Source organism: Trachinotus anak, unplaced genomic scaffold (assembly GCF_046630095.1).
Source record: "Trachinotus anak isolate AG129_WGS33_773 ecotype Australia unplaced genomic scaffold, CSIRO_AGI_Tana_v1 ptg000024l, whole genome shotgun sequence".
Lineage (NCBI taxonomy): Eukaryota > Metazoa > Chordata > Actinopteri > Carangiformes > Carangidae > Trachinotus > Trachinotus anak.
Window position 1 is genome coordinate 13,482,780 of NW_027273875.1, and position 19,652 is coordinate 13,502,431.

At 42.1% G+C, this 19,652-nt stretch overlaps 1 protein-coding gene across 1 annotated transcript in view; it reads left to right on the top strand.

Annotated features, from left to right (window-relative positions):
* uvrag (UV radiation resistance associated gene) overlaps positions 1–19,364 on the top strand; it is an 87,700-nt gene extending 68,336 nt beyond the window's left edge. The window contains exons 14-15 of the mRNA XM_071460473.1: positions 7,417–7,508; positions 16,698–19,364. Of these exons, the coding sequence (XP_071316574.1) occupies positions 7,417–7,508; positions 16,698–17,535 (930 nt within the window). The 3' untranslated portion in view covers positions 17,536–19,364. The remainder of the gene's footprint in view (positions 1–7,416; positions 7,509–16,697) is intronic.
* The last annotated feature ends 288 nt before the right edge of the window (positions 19,365–19,652 follow it).

Genomic DNA, 19,652 nt, shown 5'->3' on the forward strand with positions numbered 1-19,652 from the left:
GAAAAATATCTTCTCAATTCACATTTGAAAAAAGTTGGGACAGGGGCAACAAAAGACTGGGAAAAAAAACACCTGGTTGAATATCTCACAACTAATTAGGTTAATTGGCAACAGGTCAGTAGATGATTGGGTATAAAAAGAGGCTCCAGAGAGGCAGAGTCTCTGTGCAGTGAAGATGGGGAGAGGTTCACCACTCTGTGAAAGAATAATGTTCCTCAACGTAAAACTGCAAAGGATTTGGGAATTTCAGCATCTATGGTTCATAATATCATTAAAAGATTCAGAGAATCCAGATAAAGCTCTGTAGGCAAAGGGACAAGGCCGAAAACCAGTACTGGATGGCTGTGATCCTCTGGTGCTCAGCAGCACTGCATTAAAAACAGACACGATTCTATAGTGGAAATCACTGCATGGGCTCAGGAACACTTCTGAAAACCACTGTCTGTGAACACAGTCCGTCACTGCTCCACAAATGAAGGTTGAAACTCAACCATGCAAAGAAGAAACCATATCTAAACATGATCCAGAAACATTGTGACTTCTCTGGGCCTGAGCTCATTTAAGACGGTCTGAGGTGAAATGGAAAACTGTCCTGTGGTCTGACGAATCAAAATTTCCAATTGTTTTTGGAAATCATGGACCTCCAGGCTACAGAGGAGAGAGACCATCCAGCTTGTTATCAGTGCACAGTTGAAAAAGCCAGCATCTGTGATGGTGTGGGGGGGCCTTAGTGCTAATTGCTTGGGCAGCTTGCTCATCTGGGAAGGCTCCATTAATGCTGAATGACATATACAGGTTTTGGAGCAACATATGCTGCCTTCCAGACAATGTCGTCTTCAGAGAAGACCTTGCATATTTCAGCAAGACAAGGCCAAACCACATTCTGAGCGTATTACAACAGCATGGCTCCATAGCAGAAGAGTCCGGACACTAAACTGACCTGGGTGCAGTCCAGACCTGTCACCCACTGAAAACATTTGGTGCATCATGAAACGAAAAATATGACAAAGGAGACCCCGAACAGTTGAGCTGTTGAAATCCTGTATCAGGCAAGAATAGGACAATATTTCACTTTTAAAAATCCAGTAACTGATCTCCTCAGCTGTTGTTAAAAGAAGAGGTGATGAACACAGTGGTAAACATGCCCCTGTCCCAACTTTTTTTTTAAACATGTTGCTGGCATCAAATTCAATATTAAGCAGATATTTTTCTTAAAACAATAACATTTCTCAGTTTCAACATTTGACATGTTGTCTTTGGTCTAAAAAATTAAGTATGGGTATGCATGATTTGCACATCATTGCATTCTGTTTTTATTTACATTTTACACAGTGTCCCAACTTTTTTGGAAACGGGGTTGTAGAACCTTACACCATATTTCTGTGGTGTAAACAAGAAGGAAAAAGTAGTTTTGTATGTATATATATTTCAGTTTACATCTAAATTCTCAGCCTTTGTGTTTAGATATAATGTTTTTGTAGTTGTTTCCTTGTATTTCTAATAACTGCCAAGAGAAGCTACAGTTCAGACCAAGCCAAATTATAAATCATGTTACTATATGGGGTAAATGCATTTAGAACCTGTGGAGAAATTGTGTTGCACAAGGTATTTTATATTTTATTTTATTTTATTTTTCTGCCATTGCTCAAAGCCACAAACACTGCAACAGGGAAAGTTATCATTTTCTGGTTCAGCTGGAAGGTGAGAAATCCAAAACAGTTTATTGTTTCCTTCCCCAGGTTGAAAGTGATGGTCAAGTATAGTTATGTTATATTGTAGGTTTTGAGTTAAAATAAATATACTGCACAAAAACCTATGAGGACTGGCTTTGCAGCTTGGCCACAGAAGACAGCGCCAGTGTTGTAATTCTTCTGGACGAGTCAAGCTGTTTATTGAAACGTCAAACAATAGATTAGACAGAAATCTCTGAATATGTAAATACAGTGCTCTAACATTTTGCACCATATCAGGCCACTGAGGTGAGTGGGTTGTATATTTCTTCAAAGCTGGACTCAGCCTTTGACAAGCTGGCAACAGGAGATCTGTTGACGAACAGAGAGAAAAAAAATGTCGATCAAAAGATCCTGAGCTGTATGTGTGGCTCACAGAGCTGTAAACAAAAACAAAAAAGAATTAGATCGACGTGCCACTGTGTGAGCTGCTTGGACAAAAACAAAAAGACAGAATGAGAGGATTAAAACAAGAGCATGCACACACAAACTTAATGACAACTATAATGAGCAGAGTTAAACCATGAGTTGGCACTCACACTGTAGTGTGAAGGAATCATCTACAGGTTGGAGTTGGCTGGAGCTGATATCTCCTTGAGCTTAATCATGAACAAAACTTTGTGTGGGGCATGTGGTCTACGTGCTCCAGACAAATGACGTCAATGGACACTATAGATGCCATTTCATAGCATTTCTCACTTGAAAATAACATGACTTAAAACCCTAGAGGAACAGCCCATATTCAGTACCACCCATATCAGTCAAAACAGATGTGAATGCAACATTAACTAAAGTTTCATTAGATTAACCTGCCAGATTTTAATAAGCAAGCAACAGTTTTGTTGTAACTACCATCTGTTGTGTTTTGATTTTCAAACACTGGTGACCACTTGTCATGCATACAGGTCACTGAAACACTGTTAGCTTTGGCTTAATCATTAACAGCGCAGCATGTACACATTATAGCATTTCCTGACGGGATCAGTCGAAATAATGAGACAGGAACAGTTTACACACTAATTGCTATGCCACGGTATCATTTAGGTCTTATAGTATCATTTGTTTTTACATCTTGTGGTTTTTTTTTTTTTTATTCACTGGTATGTAAGCTCTTCATGAATAAGTCATCTGGACCAGAAGAGGCACAGCCCTGAAATATTGTCAGTGGCAGCTTATCTCCCACAGCTCCACTTCTCTACATATGAATTCTATGTATGGAGACTAATGTCTGTGTTAACCTCATGGTCTCTGCTGAACTATCCAGTCCACAGTTTGACCTGAGGGACGTTGGAGGGAGGAACACCTGGTTAGCTCCTCTGTAACAAGCTGTCATAGGACCTAATGAGCTCCCTGATTATCTTCCTGAGGGAATACGAAAAACCTGTGCACTATGAAAAAAAAAAAGAAATTTCTATTTTTACCTCAGTGGACAAAAGCATGCTGATTATAAATCACAGGGTAATTGTCTGTGCTGCAGTTTGATTTAGAGACTTTTAACCTCTTGACACATGCAGTGCATCGCTCCTGATGAAAATATCCTGTGTCCCAGATTTCCTCCTCTCCAATGGCGATGGAAAACCTCCTGTCAAATGATGCTAATAATATGCAATGTGTTGAACTGTTGTGATGTCTGCGCTGACAAGCAGCTTCAACAGTGACCTCATAAAAGATGTGGAGGGGTGGGATGTGTGCTTTGTTACCTGGGCCACCCTCCTACGCCACATCATCAGCAATCAACCTCAAAATTCTCTGTAGCCCGCCCACATTCGAGGTCTGATCTGAAGGTGATTAGTACTGACAAACTCAGGGAAACAGTAATATGTGGCATAAGCCAGGCTGTGTTTGTTTAGCCGCTGCACAGAGCTCAGGGCAAACAAGCAGGTTTTGCCAAATGATGGGTGGCATGTACTGTAAACTGACTGGTTCCTGCCAGCTCTAGTCAGTTTTGAGTGTGTTTGTGTGTGGTCGTGGCTCCAGCGGATCGGCAGGGGCTGTATACACTGCTGCATTCTCTGGGATGTTACTTTATCTTTGTGATGGATAAGGATGAGTCCGTGAATGCTCAGATGTGATGGGTCAGTTGCGCTCATCCCCCAAGCTCTCACACACACGCACTCATACCAGAGCCTGCAGTCACACCACTGCACATGCTGCGGCATCTCCAAAGTGAGTGGGGTTTGTTGAAAAGGTAAACAGGGAAGGGAGTGTCCAGACACAAAGGCGGGAGAAGTGACAAGGAGACCTGGTCGGATCTGTTTCACTATGTCATCATGTGAAAGAGCCCCAGTGGCTGCCCCCCAGTCCACCCCCTCTCCGCATAGGTGCTCTCACCTTTCAGCAGTCCTCAATGGGCCCAGGGAATTTCTCACCACGATCTGGTTAGCCCCATTACAAAGAACCCCGTGGCCAACTCGAGACCACTCTACCATACACATACGCACAAGCACGCAAAGAACTCCACCAGCATTCAGCACCATGGTGTATGAAAGGGAAAGTGGAAATGACAAGCTGTCTCAAGTGGACTGATTCTGAGCAATTTATATCATCTGGAGCTGTTGACGTAGAAACATGCAGAGATTGTTTCTTGATGCTGTGTTGGTACAAAAAAAATGTCCAAGATGCTCATTTTATTGTTTGTTTTTTTTCATTCCTACAGAAATCGGTCTGTTATATAAATTTTTTTAAATTCAATTACGGCATATTGCTTCATATCAGTTACAACACACCTCCAAAGAACAATTTGTGTTTACAGACCAGAATCTAAACCTTCTCTCTCAGCTGTTTGTTTCCATCATAGTCAAAGCTTTCGTGGTGCAACAACTAGAAATGACACCCAGCTTCATGTCATTAAGCTGCCTCCTATGTTTCTTTCTCTTTTACAAGATTCTGTTTTCTTTTCCCCCAGATGACACGGCCAGGGCACTAATGTTTTTCTGTTTGTCTCTGGCGAGCTGGGAAGAAGGGAGGGGGCTGATGTTTGCATACTCAACAACCACCGACCAGAATATATGCTTTCCCAGGACTGAGTTCATAAGCAACACACATACATACACATACAGAAGAGAAACTTAATGCGGTTTCCACCGGGGGAGGGCCAGACTGGTTTATGAATATAGATAGAGTCTGGCTGGCTGAGCACTGGGTCAGCCGTAGGGTTGCAGTGTTCCGTCTTCCAACCTGTCTGAATGTGTTTAACACACTTCATTACAAAGACAGTGTGAAGCAGCAGTCACCCAGTGCTGGTGGCTCTGCACTGCTGCCAACCAGACACTTAGCTCAAGTGTTGCTGGTGCCCACTGGCAGGCATTTGACAGAGGCCTGGGAGAGCATGCATGCAGCTGGAGTTTTGTATTCCTCTGTATTGGCTTGTTGGAGGCATACATTATGAAGAGTCCTGGACCCACACAAATATAAAGCATCTACACATGTGCTTCCACTAATATCCTCCTATTCTTTAATCCCCCACAACGAGCTTCATGGTAATGAAGTGCGCTCGGAGCAAGCTGGTGACGTCACCCATCACTCTCTTGTCTGCACCCATATCCACTTTCCGTATGCCGCGTGCTTGGCAAGATCCCCACACATAAGAAAAACAATAAGAGGCACACATTCTAATGCACACCCATGCTCTTTCTCTCTCCCACCCACACTCAGATAAATGGGCATGTAATTTAACAAAGGGCTCTTAACAGGCACACAGTTACCACAGAGCTGACTCCAAGCAATGGGGTTTAAAGATAGCATTTTGTTACACCTTCTAACTGAGTGTCAAAGAAAGCATAGAGTACATCCAGCAAATGCTGTTTACCTTCACTGCAGCTATAATATTTATTCTTCTCTCATAACTGATTCATGATTTCTAATTCATACTTTCTAGGCCGTGACTCTGAGATATCCACGAGATTGGGGTTTTCCTTTTTTTTAGCATCTGGCCACAGAACAAGCAAGCCCCCCTGCCCGGTGTTGCTATGCTCTCTCTGTTTCTAAACTGGTGGTGTTATTGATCTTGGCCTACTGTTTCAAACCCAATTCCGTTCAGCCGGCCCTGTGGACAGCGCAGTGCCGTCATTTGGTCAGACCCTGAGGTCTGCTCTGAGCCATGAATGGATCTCTGTGTTGTTCTCGTAGGTTTTGGACCACTCCATCACCAGCTGGGTTTCAAGGCGACACCCTTCCCTTGTCCAACTCACTCAGTCTGAGCTGCTTTTGATAAAACCCTCCTCTGATATTGTCAGAACTGTTGTTTCTTTAACCCCTCTAACAGACACGGACCATTTGAGACCAGATCACAAACAACACAGTGGAACACTGAACACATTGGTACATGTCCTACACATACCGAACCATTCATACCACAGGGTTTATACATGATTCTGGCAGCTGCTCAGACAGAGAGGGATTTAGCCATTTTATGTTGAGTAGAAATTTGACACATATGCACATGTGGCCTGTGTGTACTCTGTCAGCATGACCTTTTGTGTTAATACTGATACGCCTCTCCTCTGGCCATTATTCAAGCTTTACAAGAGCCACTATGTATTACAGCAGTGCCCTGACTGAATATTATAGCATCTGCCACAGGGAAAGTGGTATGGATGTGATTGCAGGGCTGCTGATAGCCTCAAAACTATTTGTCTCCTTCAAACATGTAAAACCAAACTAAGCTCAAACTAAAACTAGAAAGAAGGAAAGGTGACATTTGGCCTTTTAGTTTGAAACATTTATTTCTCTATAATTCCTTTATTACCATGCTACTCATCCATCATGTGGTCATATATGAATGAGCAGCATGTTATCCTGGGTGAGTGCTGTGTCAGAGTCATGTGCAGTACTTCATCAGGTTTCCCAGAAGTGTGTGTGTGTGCGTGTGTGTGGGTGCGTGCACGCGTGCACGCGTGCGTGTGTGTGTGAGAAAAGTAGAGTGGTTGTCTTGGCACCCAAGTGGAAACAAAACAGATGTCAGCCGGAGCAGGCAGTGTGTGTGACAGAGGGGCCTCGGAGATATACGCTGGACGTGCAGCATGATGCTCTTCTGCTGTTCAGTAATATAGGTTAAATAAACTCTCCAGGACAAGAGCTGGCTCACTGTGACATCGCTCAACTGTTGGTGGAGAAATTTCTGGCACCAGAGCTGGAGTTTCAAGGTGGCCTTGTAGATTTTTTTTCACAGGATTTGATTCTATCATGATGAAATAAAGCGCTGTGGTACAGAGGAGGGAACATTCAAGGCCAAATTTAGAAGTGGGTCTGCTGAAGACAGAGGGAGAGATCATAGGAGAATGTAACAGGGTTTCTAATGCGCTCTCTTTGCCCCTTTTCATTCAAGTGTTTTAACAGCAAGTTTGGTTTTTCCTGTCACCCGTGTCTCAGCCACTGTCTTTCAACACACTAAATGTGTTAGTGCACATGCCTGGTATCAGGGAGGGATGCCACTATGTGTCCAGATGAGTAATAGTCTGATGTGGAGAGTAGAAGTGTGTCATGCTGAAACTATGCAGACTTCACACCTCTCCTGTAGGTGGTATTTCTTTTCTTCTCCAGACTACATCCAAACATGGAGAATGTGCATACGTGTCTAACAACATGTGTGGTTGTGCTGGGCAATCACACACTGTTAGTACAGCTCCGTATGATGCCGTAGGTTGTTTGAGGTTAATGATACAGTATGTCTTCCCTTTTCTTGCAGCTGAGATATCAACATGGCTTAACCACCCCAGACCTGCAGCAGACACTACCCAACCTGAAGAACTTCCTGGAGCACGGCCTGCTGGTCCGATGGTAAGGATAAGACACAACAGCACAAATATTTTCTCATAAGTTACTGAAGCCTGAGAGATAATTTACAGAGGTTTTTTTTTCTTTAATCAAACACAAGAAGAATCAGAATAGGTTGATTTTTCTCACCAATTGATCATTTATTATTTCATTTATTAAAACCCCCATTAAGTTAATCAAATAGTAGATGCTTCAGGTCCAACATGGCATAACAAATACCACCGCATACAAAACCAGAAAAACTGAAAGATAAAATTATACTGAACAATACAACAAATAGTTTGTCAAGTGGGACTGATATAAAACCTGACCATATATTACAATTATATCTGGGAGACAGAGTCAGGAGATGTACAGACAAAGAGTACTTTGTATATCATGGTATTTTTCAGTGCACTTGTTTAAAGTTTTATCCCATACATTTATTTTAAGTGTAGTCTTATTTGTTGATTATTCCACGACTGATAGCAGTTCCCTAGGTATTTTGCATTGTCCCAGGTTAATGGTAAATCATCTGTAAAAAAAAAAAAAAAAAAAAAAGTACATAAGAATGATGGTTCAAGACATATTAATGGAGGTTTCCTGCACCTAGTAGATTTTGCACTTGATAATCCATCCATCTGCTCTGTATTTTATGATTGTTCACATAGATTATTAGCAAAAATTTGTTTTTCAAGTAAGACCTGTTGTTTTGACAGCAGAATAATAGGAATTATTTTTATTGATGGAGCTTTTCAAAATCCATGTTACAAAGTGTTTAACAAAGGCAGCAAAAAAGAAAAGACGAGACATAAATTCAACAGGTTTCAAAAAAACAGATAAAGCAAATAGTGTATAAAAACCAATACAGAGTCATTTTAATAGAAATAAAAAAGAGTTCATGGGAAAGTAAAACTTTCTAAAATCAGGAAAAGCTCTCTGATCAAACAAAGTTTTAAGAAGGGGCTTAAAGGAGGTCACCTGATTTCCTCAAGCAAATTATTCCAGAGCCTCGGGGTCCTGCCTGCAACTGCTCTGTGTCCTTCAGTTTTCAGCTGGACCTCTGAAAATATTATTGATATGATAATGGTAATATAATATGGAATATTGGTCTGACACAGAACAGTATTGTCTGAAATCATATGGCTGTCTCAGGTAAATGATGTACCGCCTCTGTGCACCATCCTCCGCATTTATAAGAGCAGTTGTTAATGAGATTAGCAGCAGTCACTTTGTCCCAGCGAAGAGGAATGCTCAGATCTCTGCCTCTCTCCTTCTACAGTCTTATGCCCTGTAACTAACCCTCCACTAAAACCTGAGAGTTGGTCTGCGTCAGGCCTCAGCTCCACTGCCCTAAAAGAGAGATGGCTGTCTTTGATCTCCTCTCCTCTCCCAGGGTCAGCAAAGGGGAAAATGTGTATTACACACATTAATTGAATAATCTTTTGTTTTGAAAGGAAAGAAGCCATGAAAAGCCTGAGCTCCCAAATCAGCCCTCCATCGCCCCCCCGCCCTCCTTAATGGGAAGTGGAAGGGCCCAAAGATAGATGAGATGAAAGCATGGGCCCGCTAAACCCCTAAGCTATGTGTATGTATATACGCGTACACATGCATGGAAGTTTTTAAAGAAGTGGAGGTGGAAGTGTAACTGTTTCACAGTGGCTTGCCACAAACACACTCCTGTGTGACAATGAGACCACAGGGACAGGAACAAAAGCTGCTCTGTGCTGCCTCAGAAGTGCTCAGGTGACAATCAAGACCTGGCCTTTCTCATCAGGCCCAAACAGCACTGGCCTAAAAACACTTACATCGGTCAGTCACATTGACATATGATATACAGTTCGACTGCTAAGGCTATAGAGTTAGGAATGCCAGTTATCTTAGCTTAGCAGAAAGAATTAAGCAGTTCACCTGGTTTTCTCTACTGGCCACACTTCAAACATGTCTTTGTGGTTGTTTATTCATTCAGTTGTTTCTATATTGAAAAGCCTGCTGTAAGTACAGTCTATAATGATAATGTAATGGAGGACAGTCATTTTATCTGTTCGTAAAATGTTGGAGACAAAAAAGAGCTTGATAGGAATGTCAAACTTCATTAAAGAAGAAGAAAAATTGTTAAAAAGAAGTAAAAATATATGTGAAAAGTATGCTAAAATTTAGGCTGAGTCACAGTGGTTAATCTTGCCCTCCTCTCATCATAAGACCATGCATAATGCACCTTCAGCCAACATTAAAGTCTCCAGTGAGGATGAGGAGGTGACTGTTTGACATTCCCCTGTAATATGGAGGATATGCACTGATTTTTCTTCACACACCGTTGCACCATACTCTTCCCATATCAGTTCCAGTCTTCTATTCCCTGTTTAAAAAAAGCCTGAACTCAGATACAGTTTCCAGCGTTGGGACCCAGTTTATGAAATATGAATATATAAAAGAGCAGCATGGCATCTGCAGGTAATTATCTTATGGACTGTGTGAGGGACGCTAATCTGCTTGCCCCCTCTTTCTTTCTTCCACGCATCTGAGCAGGGATGATGTGATGAAGGATGTGACCAAGGGAACTGTTTCCAGAACAGATTTGGAAACGGTTCCTCCCTCCATAAAGAACTAGTTCAGCATCCATCCAGTCTGCTGGGAGACCCTTTCCCAAAGGGCCAAGACCCACACCATGTAGTATTGCAGAATCATTTTATACAGAACGGATGGAAAATTGAGTAAAAGCTAAGTGTTTGTAAAGAATACAAAAGAGTGGACTATGAAGTATGTACAATGGACTATAAGATGCTTGTCTGGCAAGCTACTGATCATATCGTTATACATTTCCAAACAGTATCATCTCAGAAATTCATTGTAGCATTTCATAATATATACAGTCAAGCTCTGGTGAAAATGGGCAGTATAGTTTTTTTTTTTTTTTTAATCCTGTTGACGGATGAGAAACAGCGGAAAAATGGTGAATCTATTACTGAGAGGGAGACAGAGACAGTACCAGAAACCAGTTCTTTGTAAACTGCACAGTCTGCTGAGATCAAAGCAAACGCATTCAACATGCTCCCATTTGCCGCTCCACATCCACCGAGGGCTTGGCAGAGGTTCACAGGGCACTAATCCCACTCCAGTGCCTGGAAGCAGGGTTACATACAAGGGGGGAGGCAAGGTGTGGCAGAGCGCCTGGCCAGGCAGATCCAACACTGCAGCTGGAGGATGTGAACCTCCCCATAGACCCCATAGTGAGTGAAAAGTTAGCAAAACCATGGTAGTCCCCTTGTGTTACATGATGTATACAAAGGGTTGTGACATTTAGACAGCTGCAGTCTGAACGGTGACAGATAAAAGGATATAATATAAAATTTATATACCAACGCTAACCCTAAAATTTGCAAGGTACATTAAACCTGACAAGTGCCCTCTGAATTCACTATATTTACAATAATGGATGATTTGGAAGGATAAATCCTTTCTCTCTGTTCTGATTTTCTACAAAGGTGCACTGGTTCCTCTTTGCCCTACACGAATAATGATGCCATTTCCAATCCATTTCTCCCCTTCTGTCACATAAACCATTATTTCAACCAACCACATGTTTATATTTCTTCCTTTGAAAAAGTCACTGTAACATGGTAGTTTTTTATTTTTGAAGTAAGGCTTTTAAATCCAATAAAACTTGGTCCTGGATGTTAGAACTTAAACTATAGATATACAGCACATTTTCAACACAGTAATGTTTACACTCGATGAGGTAGTAGTCATTAAAAAGAATGAAAGACATGGCAGGATCTCACACGTATGTATGGTATCAGTATGTGTAAACAGTTAGTAATGTCACTGCACTGTTCATAGACAGTTTGTTCAACTGAGTAATCTTAATTCAGCGGTTATCTTATTTTAGCTTAGCATTAACACTGGAAGCAGGGAGACATAGGGCTGGCCTGGCTCCGTCCAGACATTGTGGCGGTTATGTGCCAGACTGTGTCTTGGATACAAGGAACTCTCTGCACACGGAAAAGACACACCTTGTTGTTTATACACTTTGGTTTTGTGTGAATTAAATATACAAGAGACAGTAAGTTTTAATTACTGAGCTTCAAATGTACTGGAAGGCCGATTTTGCATTTATTTATTTATTTATTTATTTTACTTAACTTTGTTGACAGAGCCAGGTTAGGAATTTTCCCTTTTCCAGTCTTTATTCTAAGCTATACTAACCATAGAGTGACCAATTGTCTCATCAAATCCAAAATGAGTAGGCATATTTTCCAAATTGTCAAAGTATTCTTGAAGTTATTATTTAATTTCCTTTGCGTGGTTGTTTTGCAAGAGATTAGAATGAACTGTCAAAACTGTAGTAGATTAAATTTATTTTACTCGGTTCCCTTTTGGCTTGCAGAAAAAAATTTGCCAAAATAAAATGTTAAGTGAATAAAGATCACTGGACATCAGTAATATGCAGATATTTATATTTTGAATAAAATACTTGTTCTCATAATAACGTATGTACTCGTCATATAATATTAGCACTTATATTTTTGTTGTAAAAACAACAGTATAGTCCTTGTAAAAGATGTAATGCATCATTAATGCATTAAGCAGTGTCATGGTGTTGTCAGCTTGTTAATCATGTTCCTCATGCTGTGCTGTGGTGATTGCCTGGTTTCCAAAGTCCTGCCCTGTCAAAGCAAAAAAAAAACTTAGCTTCCACTAGTGCATTGTAGTTTCACTGGGATTTCCCTAAACCACATCAAACAACCGAATCTTATCTGCTATTGCTTGTTTTGGCCTAAAGTCATGGCTCCTTAGTGAGATTTGGATATGAACAGGGCCATGTTGTGAAGCCTGTCAGGGGACTGGACGGCGGAAAGGTCTGGCTCACCGAATTCCTGAGTCGGCCTGAAATATGCCAGGTTTGACATCAGCAGTGGAAAGGAAGAGAGCAGGCAGAAAGCTTTGGAGCAGTGGAGGCTATTTCTGGCTCGGCATGTCAAGTTTTCTGCATGATGATTTAGGCAGAGGCCTTTTAGTAGCATTTACAGTGAGCACTCAAGTTGTTGTTAGAGTAATGCAGCAGTAAGGAGGCCCAGTGAAGAGTACAGACTTACTGTAGCTGGGTAGCTTGTCCTGCCTGTGGAGGGAACCTATCAATACACAGCTGCTTATTATACATTAGAGATGAGCAACAGACCTTTTTCCCATTAGTATTGTGTGTCGAGCTGCTTGTCATAAATGCCTCAGACAAAGTCTAAGCTGCCCAGAAAGTCTGAAATCTTAGCCCTCTGTTGTTTAGCTCCATTTTTATAGAGTACATATGGAGGGAATTTCTTCATTATATACATCAAATGTATGATAACTATTAATATTGTTATTGATTCAGTTATTGTAGTTGGGGTAGTGGCAGCATCTACCAGAGCAGACATCAGTCAATATCTGACATGACTAAGGGATACCTGGCAACAAATCAGCGGTGAATACTCTCTCACTATCATGTGTTGAATATTTAAAGGTATGAAGTTATGAAGATAGTGGTTTTAAGTTCAAAAACCATCTCTGGCTTCTCTCTGGAGCTAGCAACAGGTCGGTGAATGGCTGACTGTCTTCTGAGTTATCAAATAAAACCATAGCGGGGGCGGCGTACCATGTGTGAGCGCAAGACGCTCTTAGCAGGCAGTCACCGGTTCGACTCCCGATCGGTCCGACTCTTTCCTGCATGTCATTCCCCTCTCTCTACCCCCTTTCCTGTCAGTCTCCACTGATCTATCATAAAGGCGCAAAAAGCCCAAAAAAATAATAAATAAATAAATAAATAAAACTATAGCATAAAGGAAACCAAATCCTGCAAGGTTGGACAGTGGGTCTGGGTGGGCTCGACTTGGGGCGTGGCTGAGAGTGGTGACTGTTTTGTTGTGACATCACAAAGTTCCACAAGTCCTGATAGCTTGATTTAAGGCTCAGTTTCTGAATACAGGCTGTGTGCATTTCTCTGTGGACTGAGGCTTTGATACTTCCACAGTATTAATATAGAACCTAGATCTGCTTTATAATCAAAAAAGACACAGAAATCTCACTATGTACTATTTGGGACCTTTAAACCCAACTATATTTATGCTAGCAGCTCTGTGAGGCTGTATGAAGGCACAGTGGTGCTTTGAGCAAAATGCTAACTTTGGCATGCTAACATTATGTCTTAAGTTTTGGCAAATTTTAGCAAGTGCAATATCCAAATCCACCATAATACCATAAATGAAGCATTGTTAAGAAGCGTAATCATATTCTACAAGCATAAAGGAATATGCTTATTTGGTACAAGACCTATCAAACATTTTCATATTGAAACTTTTTCAGTGAAAATGAAATGCAATCATCCAATTGAAATCATGAGTCAAATCTCAATCGGAATATCTGCCTTTGTAATCATTACAGTTCATCCCAGTCCATCCTTATAGAGAAAACCTGAGATCACCAGAGTCATCAGGATTCATCCTGTGTGGACCAGGAATGTTCACGCAGTTGGCAGTTTATTAGGCCCATCTAGCAGCTGTTTCAGTAACTGTTACAGTATAATGCAGCAATAAATCCTCCTAAATGAAGGTTGTAATGTTTAGTTTTTGTTTAAACTTTTTTGGCGTCTTGATTCAACTGTATGATCATTAGGATGTGATATGATTTACTTCAGGACTGTTGTTTTAGCCTGCATTAGTTTTAACTGGGTGTACCTAACAAACTGGGAACTCAGTGTATGTCCCATATATAATGGCAGCCTGTCCAATAACAGTTAAGATATTTTAGTGTGGACCAAAGTGGTGGGCCAACCCAGTGACCATCCGTAGAATTACACTCCACCTCTTCTCAAAAGCAGCTTGAGGAGTGTTTGTATGAATGGTTTATAAAGGGGAAGGAAATTTCAGAGAGGAAACAGAGTAAATGTTTATTAAGAATATGAAAAATCTCATTCAGTTCACCAAGAATGTCAACGAGAGACACAGTTAGTTCATGACATGGGAGTATTTGGCCTTATTCTCTAATGGCGCTGTATGAGTTCCAGCTTTTCCAAACAACTTTAGGAAATGTTTTTCAGCAGTTTTGTCTTCCCAGCACCCTTATTTGGCACATATGGTCACAGTGGCTATACATGTGTAGACTAATTGCCCGCATTAAAAAACATGTCATCAGAGTTAAAATGTTTCAAGAAAAAATGTTATGACTGCCCAGAGGATTGCTTGGCTGAAGTACTCACTAGCACGCCCATTCTCCTCTGTTATTCATACACTGCAGCACAATTTGACACAAATAATAGACCTAATGCAGGCCTAACCAAGACACACACACACACACACACACACACACACACACACACACAGACAATAACATGGTCCAAATACAAAATTCCTCATTATACAAAAGGGTTGGTGTGATGACCATGTGATTTTGTGCCAGTGTCAATAATACATTAGTTAGATGGCCAGTTAAAGTCTGAGCAAATGGATTGTCTGAGAGTCTTCTGGAGGGAAGAATGGAAGAAAATGGCTGATGTTAATTAAAATCAAATCCATCTAATCAGTCGTTGCTGTAAGGACATCGCTCAGTCAAGCTAAAACAACGTATAGTCACTTCCTAGCTTGTTATAAATGATGCATTGAAACCTTAGACTTCACTCAGTACCAGCTGTCTCCGGTTTCCAAACTTGTATAGTGTTTCAAAGCGTCTGAACCACATTTTCCACTTACTTAAATGATAATTGACTTCTCATGACATCTGTCTTTATTCCTTTCCCCCAAATCAGGTTTTGAATTTTTGGAGTGGCTCCCAAAGAGCCCATGATGGTTTCATTTGGAAGTCACAGATAAGTGTTTAAGATGGCGAGTCATTCAGCTATATACAGTGTATATATATTATTTTTATTTCATTTGTTTCCCCAGAAAATGAGGTGTTAAAGAGCATATTGTTTCCATTTTGCCCAGAAATGCTTTGCTGCAGAATTAGCCATGTGCTTGTTAGGGGGGCAGGCTGAAGCCATTTTGTTTTAAATGATGTGTTTTGAGGGTCGTGCACTGCCAAGTAAAGCACAGCCCATCTCCTGTTCTGCCCACTTAAGACGAACACGGTCACAGGATCAGGTCATTACCTTATACCTTTATTTTCTTAACCCTGACCTCAGCTGACCATCCAACATTTACATCTGTGTACCTCTAATTAGCTGAAATGTTAGCTGAGAGGTGCAATATTGACAGGTTGTTACCTTAACCAGTTTCATACTGTACCTTCAGACCATGGATGGTTCTCATTTACTGTATCACAGGCACTTTGAAGTTTGACAAGTTTCTCATAAAACTAGACAGGCTTCTGCTCTCATCTCAGCAGTGTCCTGCCTGTGAACCCTGTCAGGACCACCTCGGCAGGGTGCCTGCACAGGTCAAGGTCAGGGCCCTTTTTACAAGCTTTCATGTGTTTGGTGGTGAAACTGTCCATCAGACTGCGAGCTAGTACACAATAAACGCATGTGTCAACCAGTGCTGCCATCACTGATGTGTTTTAGGCAGGACTTCCTTTGCAAGTGCCAAGTGACGGGGTAAAATTTACAAGGAGATCTATAATGACTGCATGTCCGACTGAACAAGCACAGATTTGTCCTTAACTCTTTAAGCAACAGATGTGAATCTCCAGAGAGCACAGGGAGGCCCTGCTTCACCTTTGACCCCAACAGCGCAGTGCCTCAGCTCCTGAGATAGCGGGCTGGTCCCGTTAAGCAGACGGCTAAGTAGTCCAGTGAATTATACGTGGCCTTGGCTATCGGAAGAGGTGGTGAGGCCCCCATTTAAGTAGATTTATGGCTCCAGTACTAGGGCAGGGTGGGGTGTCCCAGATCCTTAGTCTGTTATCTGTTATGGAGGAAAATGTCTGACATGCTTGGGTGAGTACGTGAGTCTAGTCTCTCAGGCTGCACAAATGTTTTGTGAATGTTGTAAGGTGGAGTGATTACAAAGAACTGCAGCTGTCTCTCTGGGTGCTTTGGGCGGAGGGGTGCTGATGAGATCAATGGAGAACCAGGCCCAAATAGAACCTGGGTGTCTCATTCACCCCCTTAGGATATCCCTGTCATGTTGGCTGTAGACATTAATGCTGACTGTAACAAATGGAAGCCAGTCTATATAAGCAGCTTTATTGTCATTGCTTTTGTTTATGTCCTTGCTTACGTAGCGTCCCTCTCTGTCTTCCTCACAGCGACCGACACCATGTCTCCAGCTCCATCCCGGTGCCCTCCAAGTCCCAGCTTGGCGTGTCTGCCCCCTCAGAGATAGGCTACCCCTACCACACCAGCTCCCCAGACCGAGGCCTGAGGAAAAGGGCGAGCTCAGAGGCAGATAAATACAAGCCAGCCCCTCCATCCAGCTATAATACAGCCATGGATGAAGCACAGCCCCTGGCTGGCCTGGCACCACCCTTGCCTTCACCCAAACACCTGTCCTCCTCCCTTGATGCCAGCATGAGCTCACTTAACCTGACCAAGACTACAGAGGCCAACGAGGAGGGAGAGCAGAGGGAAGAGAAGGAGCAGGGTGGGGAGACAGCAGCGAAGGGGGAGAGACACAGGAGCGCTGATAGAGAGAGCGAATTAGATAAAGAAGGAGAGACTGAAGAACAACCTCCCAGCAGCACAGAGGTGCCTAACTCTTCTACAGTACAGGAAACTAGTGAGGAAACAGTGGCCGCTGTTCAGCACACAGGCACCATGAACGGCTCTTTGGTACCAGGACAGCCACCCGTTAGCCTGGTCCCAGAGCTGCGCTGTTCTGTGGAGCAAGCCGAGGAAATCATCGGCACAGAGGCCACTGGCTTAGGCCTGGGGATGGGGGTAGTGATGGGGTTAGGGTTAGCAGATGAGGCCCGGCTGGAAGACTACCGCCGCATCCCTGTAGACCACGCAGTAGCTGTGGAGTGTGACGAACAGGTGCTGGGCGAGCTGGACGTGGCCGGCTTTGAGGAGTTCTCCAGGCGCATCTATGCACTAAACGAGAACATGTCCAGCTTCCGCAGGCCACGCAAGAACTCTGATAAGTGAGGAAGGGGACCTAAGGAGAGAGGGAGGCATGTAAAAACTTGCACAGGGGGTTTGGACAAATACAAGACAGGGAGATGAACTGAGATGACAAAGGAGGGGTCCTCACCTCCTAAACGTGCATTGAAAAATCATAGGAGCTGATCTGGAATAACGACCAATTTGCACTTATTGTAAACATTTCCATAGTAATCTTTTGAATGGAATACAGTTAAAAGTGGAAGTACTGGAACAGTGAGCTTAACTTTTATTTTTGATGCCAGCATTAATATATATTTTTAGCAATGGATACAAAACAATAATTCAGACATTTTTTATTCACAAAATGATTTGGCCTCAGTGTAACACACAAATTACCCTCTGTTCATGTACATCACTCACTTTCTTTTGAAATCTTAACATGTTGCGCAAAACATCATTATCTCTAAACTGCTTTTAAGATTCACACCCACACCTGGCATGCAGAATCAGTACAGCACGGTATAAAATGTTCCGGTGCAGCAGCTCCTCCATATTTTTTTTTTTTTTAAATCAGTTATAGGATCAATAACACACAGAACAGACGCAGATGAATGGTTGCAGCTGGAAGTTTTATCACCATGGACCGTCAGAGAGCCTGCTGTCCCAGTACTTACACCTCTGACTGCACAAGCAAATGTTGAGATGCTTCCCGGGCCTTCATTCAGAGTGTGTGGCAGTGGGTGTGTGCTAGAGGGAGGACAAAGGCGTGTGTGTGTGTGTGTGTGTGTGTGTGTGTGTGTGTGTGTGTGTGTGTGTGTGTGTGTGTGTGTGTGTGTTTGTGTGTTTGTGTGTGTGTGTTTGTGTGTTTGTGTGTTTGTGTCAGAGCATCACATTAGCATGCAACCACAGTCACACAATCACAGTTAGGTTTCAAGTAACCTCACCAATGACCTTTGAGCAAGGTTTTACTACCACAAAGTGAGGTGGGAGCTGGAACCAGCAGCCCAGTCAGAGACTCCCTAACTGTGACACGCTGTATCTCCTCCTCCTCCTCAGCAGCTCAACCCACTAGCCATCCTCCACACGCGGTTGAGTTCCTCCTTCCAGATCAAAGAAGAGGATCACAGGAGTGGCTGGGTGGAGCTCACAGCACATGGCAGGGATACGGTGCAATTGTTTTTCTGTCTATCTCAATGTCCTCTTTGTTTTCAATTTTAGTGTATCCCATCAATATTAACTTCAATGTTAATGTTATGTCCACTGATTCTCATATTCAGTCGACCAAAATTAAATTCAGTGTCCGTGTTCTGTTGGGATTTCTCACTCAGGCTCTACTGTATATGTTAATAGCAAGTGTCTCAATCCCATTGTCTGTGATTTTGTCGCCCGTTTGTCTCCCTGTTGCTTTCTTGCACTGGTATTCAATTATTATGTTATTTATGTTGTATGTCTGTCAACAGTTGTGTGCGCTTTGATTCAAAGGAAGTCAATATTTAGTTTTATTTTCCCCAGTCACATGGGACATTGCTCATCCATACTGACAAATGTTAGACTGATATCATAACTGGTTTGTGGGTCCTGATGTGTTGACAGCTGCTTTGCATCACCTGCCATGACAGAGATGGACTCTCCACCAACAGTCCGCTTTGTGTTTCAGATTCAGTACTGTGGTTGCTGACTGTTGAGTATCGTATTTAAAACTAAAAGATGAACCATGTTAGATCATTTCCATAAACTGCCACAGTTCTGTAAGTGACCATGTACATATACTTTTGTATGGAGGTTTGTTTGTTTTGTTTTTCTTTTCTTTTTTTTGGGTTATTAAAGACTTGCAGTCCAATGGCATGGATGTATGTAGCCCCCCTTTAAAACAGTGGTCTGCCTGCATTTGTGTTGGCGTTGGTGTGCTTAAGTCTGAGCCTGAAGTGGTTACAGCAGTGAAATTATAATGTGCAAAAATGTGAAAATTGACAAAATACCAATATCTTCTGAAAACAGCTCAATCAAAACAAGAGTCTACAGCTGTGCTACCAGCTCTGTGAGGTGGTGCTTTGAGCTAAATGCTAATAACTTATTATGATAATAATAACTTTATTTGCCTGAGTACTAAAGAGTAGAACTGAATTAATAAAAAACATCTCAAATCAACATTTTGCAAA